The 15,471-nt window shown below is 49.1% G+C and overlaps 1 protein-coding gene across 1 annotated transcript in view; it reads left to right on the top strand.

The window, feature by feature from the left end:
- Window positions 1-539: 539 nt before the first annotated feature.
- Window positions 540-15,471, top strand: part of LOC110509795 (tyrosine-protein kinase ABL1) — a 58,097-nt gene continuing 43,165 nt past the window's right edge. Inside the window, exon 1 of the mRNA XM_021590908.2 lies at window positions 540-2,399. Within this exon, the coding sequence (XP_021446583.2) occupies window positions 2,267-2,399 (133 nt within the window). The 5' untranslated portion in view covers window positions 540-2,266. The remainder of the gene's footprint in view (window positions 2,400-15,471) is intronic.

Raw genomic sequence — 15,471 nt, 5'->3', positions numbered from 1 at the left:
GAGCTGCTGGTGCAATGGCTGAGGTCAGAGGAATGTTGATAATGTTGTACTTTTGTATGAATAACTACTCTCGTAAGAAATAAATACCAAGCTGTTCACGCCTCAAGCTATCAGTGTGTGAGAACTTGATATAATCATGCTTGCAAGTAGTGTTTCTAATGAGAGGTTTCCCCAATTAGACTATTTTACCTCAAGAGGGCACACGTTCTGAGATTATGAGAGATCCTTGTGCAGGAATCTTAGACAGCCCCTCTATGTCCAACCCAAAAAGTTCTCAGCTGATTCTTTCTTTTTTGTTTACTCCTATTTCCCGAAGATGAAAACCAACTCTACTGCCTGCCCTTTACCTTTAGTGAAACTGCTATTTATCAACAGTTGATACTTTGCAATGATTTTATGTCAGTCTATGACTTTAGCCACATTGACATACTACAGAGTAGTTCAGCATGTCCCATCAAAAACAGAGAAGAGATGGGTCTGTGTGGGCCCCATCCCTATCTACTTGCCCACGCACGCTCTGACGTAAAACGTATCCCCACCCATATTTTAGCAAACCACCTTGCTTACGGAAATAATATGGCTGCCTCAGCGGAGGCTATCCGACCGAAGTTAATTGCACACAATTTATCGAAAGAGCCATGAATAAGTATAGGAATCAGGGAGATACAAACGACGGGCTTGTTATTTGCACTTGTTGAGAAGGAGCTGCGAAAACTCCCTGACAACACACTGGCTGGCTTGAGAAGTTTGGAGTCTGCGCCTTGGTTAAAGTACCTGGGTCGGGATGCACTGCTGGAGATAAACTCTGCAGAACGGTGGACGCGGAAGTTTGACAAATAATTGAATACCAAGGGTTGGGTGGACATTTAGCCAAAACTTCATTAATGTTGTCACTATTGACTCAAACAAGACGACAACGTACTCAGTCCGAAGTTATCGTTGGTTATTAGCAAGTTAGCTAGTTAGACAGATGTTGACTGTTCCGATGTGTGTTTCCAGGTTCTCGAACGCCATCTAGCAAGCAAGGCTAGCTCCACGGTTAGCTGTAACTAGCATTCCAACAAAGTGTTGCACGAGCACTCTTGCATCTTCAAAGCTACTGAATAACATTCTTCAGTTGTCTGCAAACTAGCTCATTGAATGAGTGTTTAAACCTTTTATATTAGCCACTGGCTTTACCAGAAAGCTATCATCTAAGTAATGCGAACTAGTTAAGTTTCCCATGATTGCTCATCAAACACAGTTTAGCCCGTACTAGTGCCTTTTGTCATGCACAAGTGTGGCCTGAAAAGCACGAGAGATGGCCACAGAGGGATATGACCGCAAAACGAGCTAAATGTCAAATATACATTTTAAGGCCTGTCAAATGAGTGGATTGCATGGAGATGAAAACCAATACGTTTGTTAAAGGGCACAATGAGAAAACATATCTAGTTATTGTAGTCTAGGAGGAAGTTGCTACAGGGCCATGTGCAGTATTGACATGATCACAACTGTTGTACAACATGTAGCCGGTATTTGACTAGGCAAGTGTTATATGACCAGTGTCTGCAGAGATATTGTATTGGGACGACCAGGATTGGTGCCTGTAGCTGTCTACCGCGGTTGCTAACTCTATGAACCATTTTACCAGATATGGAACTGAGGTTTCTCAGCTCAGCTGGTAAATGTAGGAATTGTGCCTTTTCTATAATTCTGTGTAGTTCCCCATCTTGATAGTAGCTTTCTCAGTTGTTCTCGAGTCCTCTTTACTTTTAAAGCAACAATGTCGATGGAGCACAGTAGTGGCTTAGGCCTGCATTATGTTATTTCATGCTGGATGAATGTAAGTCATCACGATTAGTCCTTGGATCAACATTGTCTTTTGATTGGGCCTCCAGTATTCTTCTGACTGCCTTCGTCTTACAAATAAAACCCACAAGTGCCATTAGAGACCTTCTCTAACAGTAACAGAAACAACCAAAGCAGTCAATGCATGATAAAGAGGGAGGAATTTGAGTAATAAGGACCAGCCTGCCCATTCGCCATTGCATTGACCTCCATCCAAAACTCCTGCATTGGTGTCAGTGGTGGGATGCAGAAGTGAGCATCTCCCGCCGCCTCCACTTTCCAGTCATCACCGCACCAGGAGAGACCAAACTGACTGAGGGAAATCGCACCACGGAGGGGTTCCCTGCTCTCCTCCTCCTACCCACCAGGTTCTCTACACCCAGGTGGTGAGAGAGCCCAGTTTGGTGACCCGGCTGCGGCCTGGCACCCTGCCCTTATGGGGCAGCAGCCGGGGAAATTTGTTGGGGACCAGAGGAGACCGAGTCTGCCAGCGCTGAATTTCATCAAGGGAGGGAAGAGGGAGTCATCACGGCATGGAGCCCATCACTGTAACGTGTTCGCTGTGCACGGTAAAAACACACTGTTTCTGTACCCAACCCCTACTTTGGTCATTAACAATATATTGTCTTTTCTCCCTGTCTTCTCTTCCGAATCTGCTTCTACTTACCTCTTCCTCATTCACAGTTCAGTAAAGTTTGGTCGTGATTGGTTTCATCATGCTTGTTCACCCCGAAGGTCAAGCTTTTTATGATCGTTGGGGATATAGGTTTCAGGGCTGTGATGAGACGGGCACCGTTTTTAAGGGGCCTGCATCGAAGTTCCCTTCGCAATCATTTGACCGTGCTAGTATGTCCACACTATTGCTCAATCTTCTGTGGGCAGCATTATTGATTTGTGTGAGAGGGGTCGTGTGAGTGTTTGGTCATGGAGATTGATGAATAATATCCCACTGTGATGTCAATTGACATGTCAATTTATTTATATATTTTTTCATCACTGTACTCCAGTTATTGGTGGGTTGGACAGTTTTTGTGTTTCTTCAGCTTTTCAGATGAAGCTTACCGTAGTAGGCTAGTGGAGACAACCAACAGCAACAGGTGATATAAAGAGGAAATGGCCTGCTTTGACTGAAAGTCAGGCCGAGTTGACTGGATAAGTCCCAGGATATGCATCTCCTTGTTTTCACAGGGGCACTGTGTAAACATATTAAGCATAAACATTTTCAGGGATTCTGTATGGAAAAGTTTGATTAGGTAGCCTGTTTGTTGACAACATTCCCTTTTCAATCAGATTGCATGCCAGTGATACTGAATGTCTTTTAAATACAGCGATTGTCTCGGCAGGGATAGATACACGGAGGCCTCTTGCGTAACAATAATGGGTAAGGATGCAAGTTAAAGGTGCTGCCAGTAAATGGAGAGGAGGACTGGAGTGATCTCCGGCAAAGGGTCAGTGGCAGAATTATTATAGATTTTGGCTCCTTCCTCCTGCAATGAGTCAGTCAGGTTACGAGGTGATGTGAGTCATGTTGCGAGAGGAGGGTGATGTCAGCACTCAGTAACTCACATCCATGTTGCTCTACCCGGGACGCCTTCGCTAGCTAGTGAGCTGCTAGCCTACGCAAAGCTTCTCACCAGGCCGGTTTAGACCTCCGCACACAGCCAGGGAGAGAGGCAGTGCAGGGCAAGCAAAGACCTGTCTCCCCCCTGCACCACTGTGTCACCACCCAAGAACATCAGAGTTGGGCTTCTAGAGAGTAATTGGATTAGGTTGGTCTTCCCTACCTAATTTCCTCTAACTCCTGGTAATATTGCAATTCAGAGAACAAGAAGTGGTTTAAAAGCCTGTCATTTGTTACCTGATCATTGCCGTAGTTCCGTATCAGCTATTGTTTTTCCTCTCAAGGGCGCTTGCACCAAGGCATGACGGCTGCCTGCTGGGAGGTTTTTGCGGGGGTTCAGGAAGTGGAAATGCTGTGTAAATGTATCTAAAGGACAGTTGAGATGCTCTGTTTTCTTTCCCTTTGTCCCCTCAAAAACAAGCCTGAAACAGGAAGGAGGAAAGAGGCGTGTGGTCTAGTATGGAGATTGTAGAGCAGAAAGGGAAGTGAGCAGAGTGAGGAGGCCATTCCCCCAGGTTCCTGACTGACTTTCCAGGTTATTGCCCTCTTGTGCTGCAAGCTAGTCTGACATGGTCCTCCTGCGTTTATTTTGGCCTCTTCCAGGATTCATGTCGACTAACATAAGAAACATACTGGCTGTTGTACGTCTTTTATAGACCAACTAATGCCATGGAAAAATCTAATGAGGCAGGCCTACTTGCCTGGTTTAGTTCAATGAGCCAGTGAGATAATAAACTTTCAAATGTTAGACTTAGTGTAAAATACACTAAATTATAGGTAGCATGATCTAATTTGGAAGACTATTGCTTCTGATGATAGCCGGGATATACTTCTCCAGTCTCTCCATATGAGGAGCATTGGTTAGCCTACCCCCCTCTAGTGTAGGCTTGTTGTGATATCACCCCCACTTCCTGGTGTCCTATGCCAGGGACCTGGGCTGTTCTAGCAGCTGCATTCATCATGTATGGCCCATGGAAGAGTCACCCATTGTCCCCCCCCCCCCTGTCTTTTGTCTGGAACTCATGGAATCTGTGCAGTCTAGACACAAAATCTACCCCCTGATCCCTTTGGGTCCTGAAGACGGGGGCAGCAGGCGCCTCCTGGTAAGATTTGCCGCTCACTGCGGCCAGCTGTTTCGCCCCTGGTGGCCTGGTCCTGGCCACGTCGCCAAGCTCTAGAGACAGACAACACTCTGATGTGTCAGAGGAAATAGGCCTATACTAGGCTACATGACTCTCTGTTACTGTTTTACTATCTGACTGTTTAGATGGATGATACGTAGACTATGACTCTTGATGTGATGTTGGGAACTCTGAACGGTGAAGAGAATACTGGTCAAGGAAATTTAATTTTGTGACTCTAATGCTGGCATGTAGTTTTGACGCGTATTTTGACGGTTCTGGAACAGTTAGGCTAGCTGGTGGAACTTACCGGTAAGTAGACGTTGACATTTCTCATGTCATCTGTTTCCATGTTGGAATGTCCCACTGCGGGGGTGGTTGGAGGGCCATCTTGCCCCCCCCCCCCTCCCCCTACAGTTTGCACTGTCAATTCTCTGTAATGGCCTTTGTGCCCCCGCTTGAGCAACACCTCCTCGATGAGTCATTTTGACCACCTGGAAAGGAGTGGTCAGCAAAGCCAATTTAGTCCCTAGCTGATGACTGGCTAAAGCAGGTATGTCTGTGTGTAGACAGATGTCAAGCTGACCTAAAGGAGAGATTCACCATGTCCCCTCTCTATAGGGGGCTGTTCACAGCATGCAGGTGGTACCAAAACTCTCTTATGGTCTCCTTTCCTTGTTTCCTATCCTCCATAACATTTGAGTTAAAAAATAATTCAAATGAGAGGTTTTGAAACAAATGTTGTCACAAGTAACACGCTCTTTTGCACGTTTCAAATTGAGTCCCAGTCCATATAGGTAGAGCTCAAGGCTCCACGGACCCAGGGTTCACACACCTTTAGCCTACATGTAGCCTAGTTTGAAGGCAGTGAATGAACACGGATGCCCTTGCCAAATCTCTCATTTGGCTTTTCTCTGTTTTGCACTTCCTCCTCCATTCATAATGGGGTGTTTTGACATCTGGTGCATATCCTCTTCACCAGTCTTATCTGTACACCAGTCTTATCTGTACACCAGTCTTATCTGTACACCAGTCTTATCTGTACACCAGTCTTATCTGTACACCAGTCTGATCTGTACACCAGTCTCATCTCTACACCAGTCTTATCTCTACACCAGTCTTATCTCTACACCAGTCTTATCTCTACACCAGTGTTTTCTACACCAGTGTTATCTGTACACCAGTGTTATCTGTACACCAGTGTTATCTGTACACCAGTGTTATCTGTACACCAGTGTTATCTGTACACCAGTGTTATCTGTACACCAGTGTTATCTGTACACCAGTCTTCTCTACACCAGTCTTATCTGTACACCCCATCCACCCCTCCTTTCTATTCATTAATTGGCCCAGTGTTAAGCATTTTGTGTGTTAAATAGTTAACCAATTAGCTACCCAGACTATCTACTCTTTTTGAGTCTATGCAAACACACACTGGACACTACCCGCACACTCACACAAATTTACACTGACACTCCAACACGCACACGCACACACACACACACACACAACACACTCATCACATACGCTGCTGCTATTGCCTAGTTACTTTACCCCTACCTATGTTTCCATATCTACCTAGATTTCCTTGTACCTCTGCACATCAACTCTACTGGTACCCTGTGTATATAGCCAAGCTATCATTGCTCATTGTGTATTTATTCCTCGTGTTAAATTTCAAATATTTGATTGTATTCTGCATTGTTGGGAAGGGCCTGTAAGTAAGTATTTTACTGTTGCTCTACACCTTTTTTTAACGATGCTTGTGACAATAAAAATGTGATTAATGTTGCTCCAGAGGCAGCTAGAATAGTATTGCCTATTTTGCAGCGAGAGAGAGTTGAACATAGGGCAAGCCACAGCAGTGGAGTCAGGAATGTGACCTCCTGTGCATTCCTCTCTCAAATAGCTGGTGCAAACCCCCCCCCCCCCCCCTTCTCGCTCTCTCGTTTTCTCAGGCGCCTTTCTGTTCCTTGCTCTTACTTTCCTTTTGTCTCCCTCGCTTGCTCTTGTTTCATAGCAATTATAGACAGACATATATTGTTTTCTTGCTCAAATACCATCAAGCGAACCACTGAGGCAATTGCTCCCAGTGGCAGAAACCGGTTTGGTGGCTATGGGAGTTCAGAGGTTTGATCATGTAAGGTAACATGGGTTATGATGATTATGATAAACCAGGCCTAATCACTACGATAGCCAATCATTAGTGCGTGTGAATGAGTTGGCTAAAGGTCATGATAGTGACATGAATTAGATGGGGGAACTTGAAAGACTGAGCTAGTTTGCTAATGGGTTAGAGAAATGGCCAACAGTGATGGAATAAATACATTTTGCAGTGCATACACATGCTTTTATAATCGTCTGGGGTACTATTGTTAGTTACCTAATGCAAGCTGTAGGGCAGATGGGTCTTTATCTAGCCTGAGGGCAAGGCTGAATCATCAGTGAACCTTTCATTGTAGAGGTATGTCGGCCGAGGTGTTTGTCGTTGTTATAAACACATTGTAAAAGGCTGGTTGATGATTGTTCAGATTCCCATAGTTTAGCCTAGGTCAATGGCTTGTACTTGTTTTGTTATGTCATACTGTCCTCACCTTAGGCTATACAACAACAGGCATGTATGTTGATGTTCCATTATGAACTTCATATCAACTGTGTGTTATTGTGGTCACGTCTTCATAGTTCATTCATCTTATTTGGCATCATTTTCACTTTCTGCTCTCTGGCGTAGGCGGGCTGGGTGAGGTGTGAGAGCAGGGGGGTGGAGTACCTCACCAGCAGCCTGGCTTCGGAGTTGAGGAATAAGTTTAAGCCTTGCGTGAAATGTGTTCAGGGGAGCGTGTTTCATCATCGCTGTGCTAACCGGCAGGGCAGCAGTGAGCCCTCTGGACGGCTTTTAAAACAACAGAATCCTGTGCAAAAAAACACTCATCAGCCCATCTCTGAGTCCGCCTGAGCAGAGAGAGCAAGGGAGAGAGGATTTAAAGCTTCTGCCCTGCTCCACATCCCCTCTCCCTATACTCTCGTCTCTCCCCCCCCCCCCCCCCCCCCAATCCTCTACTCCTTCTGGTGCTCCTCCATTTTTCGGAGCAGACACACACTCTAAGTCGGGGCAGGAATGCACTGTGTGAGCGCTCTCTCTCTGCCACCTTGCCTCCCCTCTGCCCTGGCCTAGGCCTGCAGCACAGCTGTTGTTTTCTCTATGGACAGCCTGTTACCTATGATGTGAATTCCATCTTGTGATAGAAATTCCGTCCAGTCACAGCTTGTTTAATCCTAATGCCTCTGTCCCCTATTGGAATGCTGGGGCCACAAATGTCCATTTTGCTCATGGCTTCCAATTTTTATATATATATATATATATATATATATATATATATATATATATATATATATATATATATATATATATATATATATATATATATATATATATATATATATATATATATATATATATATATATATATATATATATATATAAATAAATAAATAAATAAATAAATAAATAAATAAAAGTTTGCGGTCACTTATATAATGTCCTTATTTTTAAAAGAAAATGACATTTTTTTTTGTCCATTTAAAATAACATCAAATTGATCAGAAATACAGTGTAGACATTGTTAATGGTGTAAATGACTATTATAGCTGGAAACGGCTGATTTAAAATAAAAAAATGGAATATCTAGATAGGCGTACAGAGTCCCATTATCAGCGGCAGGGTAGTCTAGTGGTTAGACCGTTGGACTAGTAACCGAAAGGTTGCAAGTTCAAATCCCTGAGCTGACAAGGTACAAATCTGTCGTTCTGCCCCTGAACAGGCAGTTAACCCACTGTTCCTAGGCCTTCATTGAAAATAAGAATTTGTTCTTAACTGACTTGCCTGGTTAAATAAAGGTAAAGCAGCAACCATGACTCCTGTGTTCCAATGGCACGTTTTGTTAACTAATCCAAGTGAATCATTTTAAAAGGCTAATTGATCATTAGAAAACCCTTTTGCAATTATGTTAGCACAGCTGAAAACTGGCCTATAGACTAGTTGAGTATCTGGAGCATAAGCATTTGTGGGTTTTTATTACAGGCTCAAAATGGCCATAAACAAAAAAACTTTCTTCAGAAACTCGTCAGCCTATTCTTGCTCTGAGAAATGAAGGCTATTCCGCGTGAGAAATTGCCTAGAAACGGAAGATCTCTATTCTTCAGTTTTTCTGCTATTCTGGCTGCATCTGGATCCACTTAGACACAAAGAAAACCAACCATTGGCTCCTCCGCTCTAGCTCCCAGTCTCCTAGCATATGCTAATAACCATTCTCTCTCTCTACCTCTGGACAGGCAGGCCCTCTCCCTCCCAGACCTAGAAACATCTGCAGGACATCTCATTAAGGTCGATAGCCTGTAAAAAGAGCTGAGGCATTTACTGCATGTGCTCTGTTTACTGCGTTTGAGCTAAGTGTATACAACTGGCCTCATTTAGACTGAACTGAGTCTGCTGCCACTACCATGTATTATTTTATGTAGATGGACCTCATAGCCGTTAACAGGGTATCTATGGTCACCAAATGGGGGAGAGACCCAGGCGTGGTCAGTTATGTCACAGAACTGTCTCTCCCCACCCACACAGGTGCACACCCACTCACCACCTCCTTACGCATCAGTTAGGCGTTTCTGTTCTTCACCTTCCTAACATAATGGAATATCAAATGTTGCTCCATGGCCAGTTGTCTGGGTCAAATGATTTTTGTAAAATTGTGAAAACGACTGATTGCCATTACTGCCATTTACTTTATGTGCATATTCTTATTTCTTATTGTTGTAGCATTGTCGAGAAGGAACCTGCAAGTAGCATGTTGTTGTACGATGTATACCATGTGTACCAGGTACACACCACTAATAAAACTTGATCTTGTCACATTACTAATATTGGGATACTAGGAAGTAAGGGGGAAAAAGGAAACAAAATATGAAGTGGGCATAATTTTTAAAGAAAACTTTCATAATGTTGGTAAAAACTGACTTATGTTGTCACCCAGTCACATGTTTATTTTGATGTAGCACACAATATTTTACAAAAGTAGGTTTTAAAGGACCATGGAGTTGTCTGCTTTGTATTTTCTTTTTTGGTATCGTAAAATCTCAATGCTGATATCGTGACAGCGTCCTGTTGTATTCCGTGGTGGGCCGCATTTGTCTGATAGCCCTCTCTCCTACTCCGTATTGTTTTTCACCCCCTTATTGCATCAGGTGATTCATCGTTCATAAAAACAAGTGACCCTTTTGGGATCCATAAGACTCGGCCGGGTTACACTAGCCACCACTCCCTACTGTGGGAAAGGAACATGTTGGCCAGTCCTTAGACTCCACTACTCAAAACATTTCAATTATGGCGTTGTTTCTGACTATCAAAGAGGCCTTTTTGGGTTTGTGAGTATGTCTGTCTCTCTGAGTTTTCTAAATCCTATTCCTGTGTTTGTGTATACACAAGTGTACTGCATCGCCCTCTGTTTGTACTGCCTCGTGTGCATGCATTTGCCTCGTGTGTGTGTGTGTGTGTGCCTTGTGTGAATCTGCCTCTTGTGCCTCATGTTTATTTTTTAAAATGTAATCTTCATTTAACTAGGCAAGTCAGTTAAGAACAAATTCTTATTTTCAATGACGGCCTACCAGGGAACAGTGGGTTAACTGTCTTGTTCAGGAGCAGAATAACAGATTTTACCATGTCAGCTCGGGGATTCGATCTTGCAACCTTTCGGTTAGTAGTCCAACGCTCTAACCACTAGGCTGCCTGCCTGTGTGTGTGTGTGTGTGTGCATGCATCTGCCTCGTGTGCGTGCATCTGCCTTGTGTGTGTGTGTGTGTGTGTGCATCTGCCTCGTGTGTGTGTGCGTGCATCTGCCTCGTGTGCGTGTGCGTGCATCTGCCTCGTGTGTGTGTGTGTGCGTGCGTGCATCTGCCTCGTGTGTGTGTGCGTGCGTGCATCTGCCTCGTGTGTGTGTGCGTGCGTGCATCTGCCTCGTGTGTGTGTGTGCGTGCGTGCATCTGCCTCGTGTGTGTGTGTGTGTGTGTGCGTGCCTCGTGTGTGTGTGTGCGTGCGTGCATCTGCCTCGTGTGTGTGTGCGTGCCTCGTGTGTGCGTGCGTGCATCTGCCTCGTGTGTGTGTGTGTGCGTGCATCTGCCTCGTGTGTGTGCGTGCATCTGCCTCGTGTGTGTGTGTGTGCGTGCATCTGCCTCGTGTGCGTGCATCTGCCTCGTGTGCGTGCGTCTGCCTCGTGTGTGTGTGTGCGTGCATCTGCCTCGTGTGCGTGCATCTGCCTCGTGTGTGTGCGTGCATCTGCCTCGTGTGTGTGTGTGCGTGCATCTGCCTCGTGTGTGTGTGTGTGCGTGCATCTGCCTCGTGTGTGTGTGTGCGTGCATCTGCCTCGTGTGTGCGTGCATCTGCCTCGTGTGTGTGTGCGTGCGTGCATCTGCCTCGTGTGTGTGTGTGTGCGTGCGTGCATCTGCCTCGTGTGTGTGTGCGTGCCTCGTGTGTGTGTGCGTGCGTGCATCTGCCTCGTGTGTGTGTGCGTGCGTGCATCTGCCTCGTGTGTGTGTGTGTGTGCGTGCGTGCATCTGCCTCGTGTGTGTGTGTGTGCGTGCCTCGTGTGTGTGTGCGTGCGTGCATCTGCCTCGTGTGTGTGTGTGTGTGTGTGCGTGCATCTGCCTCGTGTGTGTGTGTGTGTGCGTGCATCTGCCTCGTGTGCGTGCATCTGCCTCGTGTGCGTGCATCTGCCTCGTGTGCGTGCGTCTGCCTCGTGTGTGTGTGTGCGTGCATCTGCCTCGTGTGCGTGCATCTGCCTCGTGTGTGTGCGTGCATCTGCCTCGTGTGTGTGTGTGCGTGCATCTGCCTCGTGTGTGTGTGTGTGCGTGCATCTGCCTCGTGTGTGTGTGTGCGTGCATCTGCCTCGTGTGTGCGTGCGTGCGTGCATCTGCCTCGTGTGTGTGTGTGCGTGCGTGCATCTGCCTCGTGTGTGTGTGCGTGCCTCGTGTGTGTGTGCGTGCGTGCATCTGCCTCGTGTGTGTGTGCGTGCGTGCATCTGCCTCGTGTGTGTGTGTGTGTGCGTGCGTGCATCTGCCTCGTGTGTGTGTGTGCGTGCCTCGTGTGTGTGTGCGTGCGTGCATCTGCCTCGTGTGTGTGTGTGTGTGTGTGCGTGCATCTGCCTCGTGTGTGTGTGTGTGTGCGTGCATCTGCCTCGTGTGCGTGCATCTGCCTCGTGTGCGTGCATCTGCCTCGTGTGCGTGCGTCTGCCTCGTGTGTGCGTGCATCTGCCTCGTGTGCGTGCATCTGCCTCGTGTGCGTGCATCTGCCTCGTGTGTGTGTGTGCGTGCATCTGCCTCGTGTGTGTGTGTGCGTGCATCTGCCTTGTGTGTGTGTGTGTGCGTGCATCTGCCTCGTGTGTGTGTGTGTGTGCGTGCATCTGCCTCGTGTGTGTGCGTGCATCCGCCTCGTGTGTGTGTGTGTGTGTGCATCTGCCTCGTGTGTGTGCATCTGCCTCGTGTGTGTGCATCTGCCTCGTGTGTGTGCATCTGCCTCGTGTGTGTGCATCTGCCTCGTGTGCGTGCATCTGCCTCGTGTGCGTGCATCTGCCTCGTGTGCGTGCATCTGCCTCGTGTGCGCCCATCTGCCTCGTGTGTGTGTGCATCTGCCTCGTGTGTGTGCATCTGCCTCGTGTGCGTGCATCTGCCTCGTGTGCGTGCATCTGCCTCGTGTGTGTGTGTGCGTGCATCTGCCTCGTGTGTGTGTGCGTGCATCTGCCGTGTGTGTGTGTGAGCGTGCATCTCCCTCGTGTGTGTGTGAGCGTGCATCTCCCTCGTGTGTGTGTGAGCGTGCATCTCCCTCGTGTGTGTGTGAGCGTGCATCTCCCTCGTGTGTGTGTGTGTGCGTGCATCTGCTTCGTGTGTGTGTGTGCGCGCATCTGCCTCGTGTGTGTGTGTGCGCGCATCTGCCTCGTGTATGTGTGTGCGTGCATCTGCCTTGTGTGTGTGCGTGCATCTGCCTCGTGTGTGTGTGTGTGCGTGCATCTGCCTCGTGTGTGTGTGTGTGTGCGTGCATCTGCCTCGTGTGTGTGTGCGTGCATCTGCCTCGTGTGTGTGTGCGTGCATCTGCCTCGTGTGTGTGTGCGTGCATCTGCCTCGTGTGTGTGTGTGCGTGCATCTGCCTCGTGTGTGTGTGTGTGTGCGTGCATCTGCCTCGTGTGTGTGTGCGTGCATCTGCCTCGTGTGTGTGTGCGTGCATCTGCCTCGTGTGTGTGTGTGTGTGCGTGCATCTGCCTTGTGTGCGTGCATCTGCCTCGTGTGCGTGCATCTGCCTCGTGTGTGTACGTGCACCTGCCTCGTGTGTGCGTGCACCTGCCTCGTGTGTGCGTGCATCTGCCTCGTGTGTGTGTGTGCGTGCATCTGCCTTGTGTGTGTGTGTGCGTGCATCTGCCTCGTGTGTGTGTGTGCGTGCATCTGCCTTGTGTGTGCGTGCATCTGCCTTGTGTGTGTGTGTGCGTGCATCTGCCTCGTGTGTGCGCGCATCTGCCTCGTGTGTGCGTGCATCTGCCTCGTGTGTGCGTGCATCTGCCTCGTGTGTGCGTGCATCTGCCTCCTTTGTGTGTGTTTGTGTGTGTGCGTGCGTGCATCTGCCTCGTGTGCGTGTGTGCATGTGCCTCGTGTGTGCGTGCATCTGCCTTGTGTGCGTGCATCTGCCTCCTGTGTTTGTGTGTGTGCGTGCATCTGCCTCGTGTGTGTGTGTGTGTGTGCGTGCATCTGCCGCGTGTGTGCGTGCGTGCGTGCATCTGCCTCGTGTGTGTGTGTGCGTGCATCTGCCTCGTGTGTGTGCGTGCATCTGCCTCGTGTGTGCGTGCATCTGCCTCGTGTGTGCGTGCATCTGCCTCGTGTGTGCGTGCATCTGCCTCGTGTGTGCGTGCATCTGCCTCGTGTGTGCGTGCATCTGCCTCGTGTGTGCGTGCATCTGCCTCGTGTGTGCGTGCATCTGCCTCGTGTGTGCGTGCATCTGCCTCCTTTGTGTGTGTTTGTGTGTGCGTGCGTGCATCTGCCTCGTGTGCGTGCGTGCATCTGCCTCGTGTGCGTGCGTGCATCTGCCTCGTGTGTGTGCGTGCGTGCATCTGCCTCGTGTGTGCGTGCATCTGCCTCGTGTGTGCGTGCATCTGCCTCGTGTGTGCGTGCATCTGCCTCGTGTGTGCGTGCATCTGCCTCGTGTGTGCGTGCATCTGCCTCGTGTGTGCGTGCATCTGCCTCCTGTGTTTGTGTGTGTGCGTGCGTGTGTGTGTGTGCATCTGCCTTGTGTGTGTGTGTGTGTGTGCGCATCTGCCTCGTGTGTGCGTGCATCTGCCTCGTGTGTGCGTGCATCTGCCTCGTGTGTGCGTGCATCTGCCTCCTGTGTTTGTGTGTGTGCGTGCATCTGCCTCGTGTGTGTGTGGCTGCATCTGCCTCGTGTGTGTGTGGCTGCATCTGCCTCGTGTGTGTGTGCGTGCGTGCATCTGCCTCGTGTGTGTGCGTGCATCTGCCTCGTGTGTGTGCGTGCATCTGCCTCGTGTGTGTGCGTACATCTGCCTCGTGTGTGTGCATGCATCTGCCTCGTGTGTGTGCGTGCATCTGCCTCGTGTGTGCGTGCATCTGCCTCGTGTGTGCGTGCATCTGCCTCGTGTGTGCGTGCATCTGCCTTGTGTGTGCGTGCATCTGCCTCGTGTGTGCGTGCATCTGCCTCGTGTGTGCGTGCATCTGCCTCGTGTGTGTGCGTGCATCTGCCTCGTGTGTGTGCGTGCATCTGCCTCGTGTGTGTGCGTGCATCTGCCTCGTGTGTGTGCGTGCATCTGCCTCGTGTGTGTGCGTGCATCTGCCTCGTGTGTGCGTGCATCTGCCTCGTGTGTGCGTGCATCTGCCTCGTGTGTGTGTGTGTGCGTGCATCTGCCTTGTGTGTGCGTGCATCTGCCTCGTGTGTGCGTGCATCTGCCTCCTGTGTGTGTGTGTGTGTGTGCGTGCATCTGCCTCGTGTTTGTGTGTGTGCGTGCATCTGCCTCGTGTGTGTGCGTGTCTGTGTGTGCATCTGCCTCGTGTGTGTGTGCGCATCTGCCTCGTGTGTGTGTGTGTGCATCTGCCTCGTGTGTGTGTGCATCTGCCTCGTGTGTGCGTGCATCTGCCTCATGTGTGCGTGCATCTGCCTCATGTGTGCGTGCATCTGCCTCGTGTGTGCGTGCATCTGCCTCCTGTGTTTGTGTGTGTGCCTGCATCTGCCTCGTGTGTGTGTGTGTGTGTGTGTGCGTGCATCTGTCTCGTGTGTGTGCGTGCATCTGCCTCGTGTGTGTGCGTGCATCTGCCTCGTGTGTGTGCGTGCATCTGCCTCGTGTGTGTGCGTGCATCTGCCTCGTGTGTGTGTGCATCTGCCTCGTGTGTGTGTGCATCTGCCTTGTGTGTGCGTGCATCTGCCTCATGTGTGCGTGCATCTGCCTCGTGTGTGCGTGCATCTGCCTCCTGTGTTTGTGTGTGTGTGTGCATCTGCCTCGTGTGTGTGTGTGCCTGCATCTGCCTCGTGTGTGTGTGTGTGTGTGCGTGCGTGCATCTGCCTCGTGTGTGTGCGTGCATCTGCCTCGTGTGTGTGCTTGCATCTGCCTCGTGTGTGTGCGTGCATCTGCCTCGTGTGTGTGCGTGCATCTGCCTCGTGTGTGTGCGTGCATCTGCCTCGTGTGTGTGCGTGCATCTGCCTCGTGTGTGCGTGCATCTGCCTCGTGTGTGCGTGCATCTGCCTCCTGTTTGTGTGTGTTTGTGTGTGTGCGTGCATCTGCCTCGTGTGTGTGCGTGCATCTGCCTCGTGTGTGTGCGTGCATCTGCCTCCTGTGTGCACGCATCTGCCTCGTGTGTGTG

This window comes from Oncorhynchus mykiss, chromosome Y, assembly GCF_013265735.2.
Source record: "Oncorhynchus mykiss isolate Arlee chromosome Y, USDA_OmykA_1.1, whole genome shotgun sequence".
NCBI classification, from domain to species: domain Eukaryota; kingdom Metazoa; phylum Chordata; class Actinopteri; order Salmoniformes; family Salmonidae; genus Oncorhynchus; species Oncorhynchus mykiss.
The sequence above is the reverse complement of the archived record's forward strand: the minus strand, read 5'-3'. Positions and strand labels throughout refer to the sequence as shown.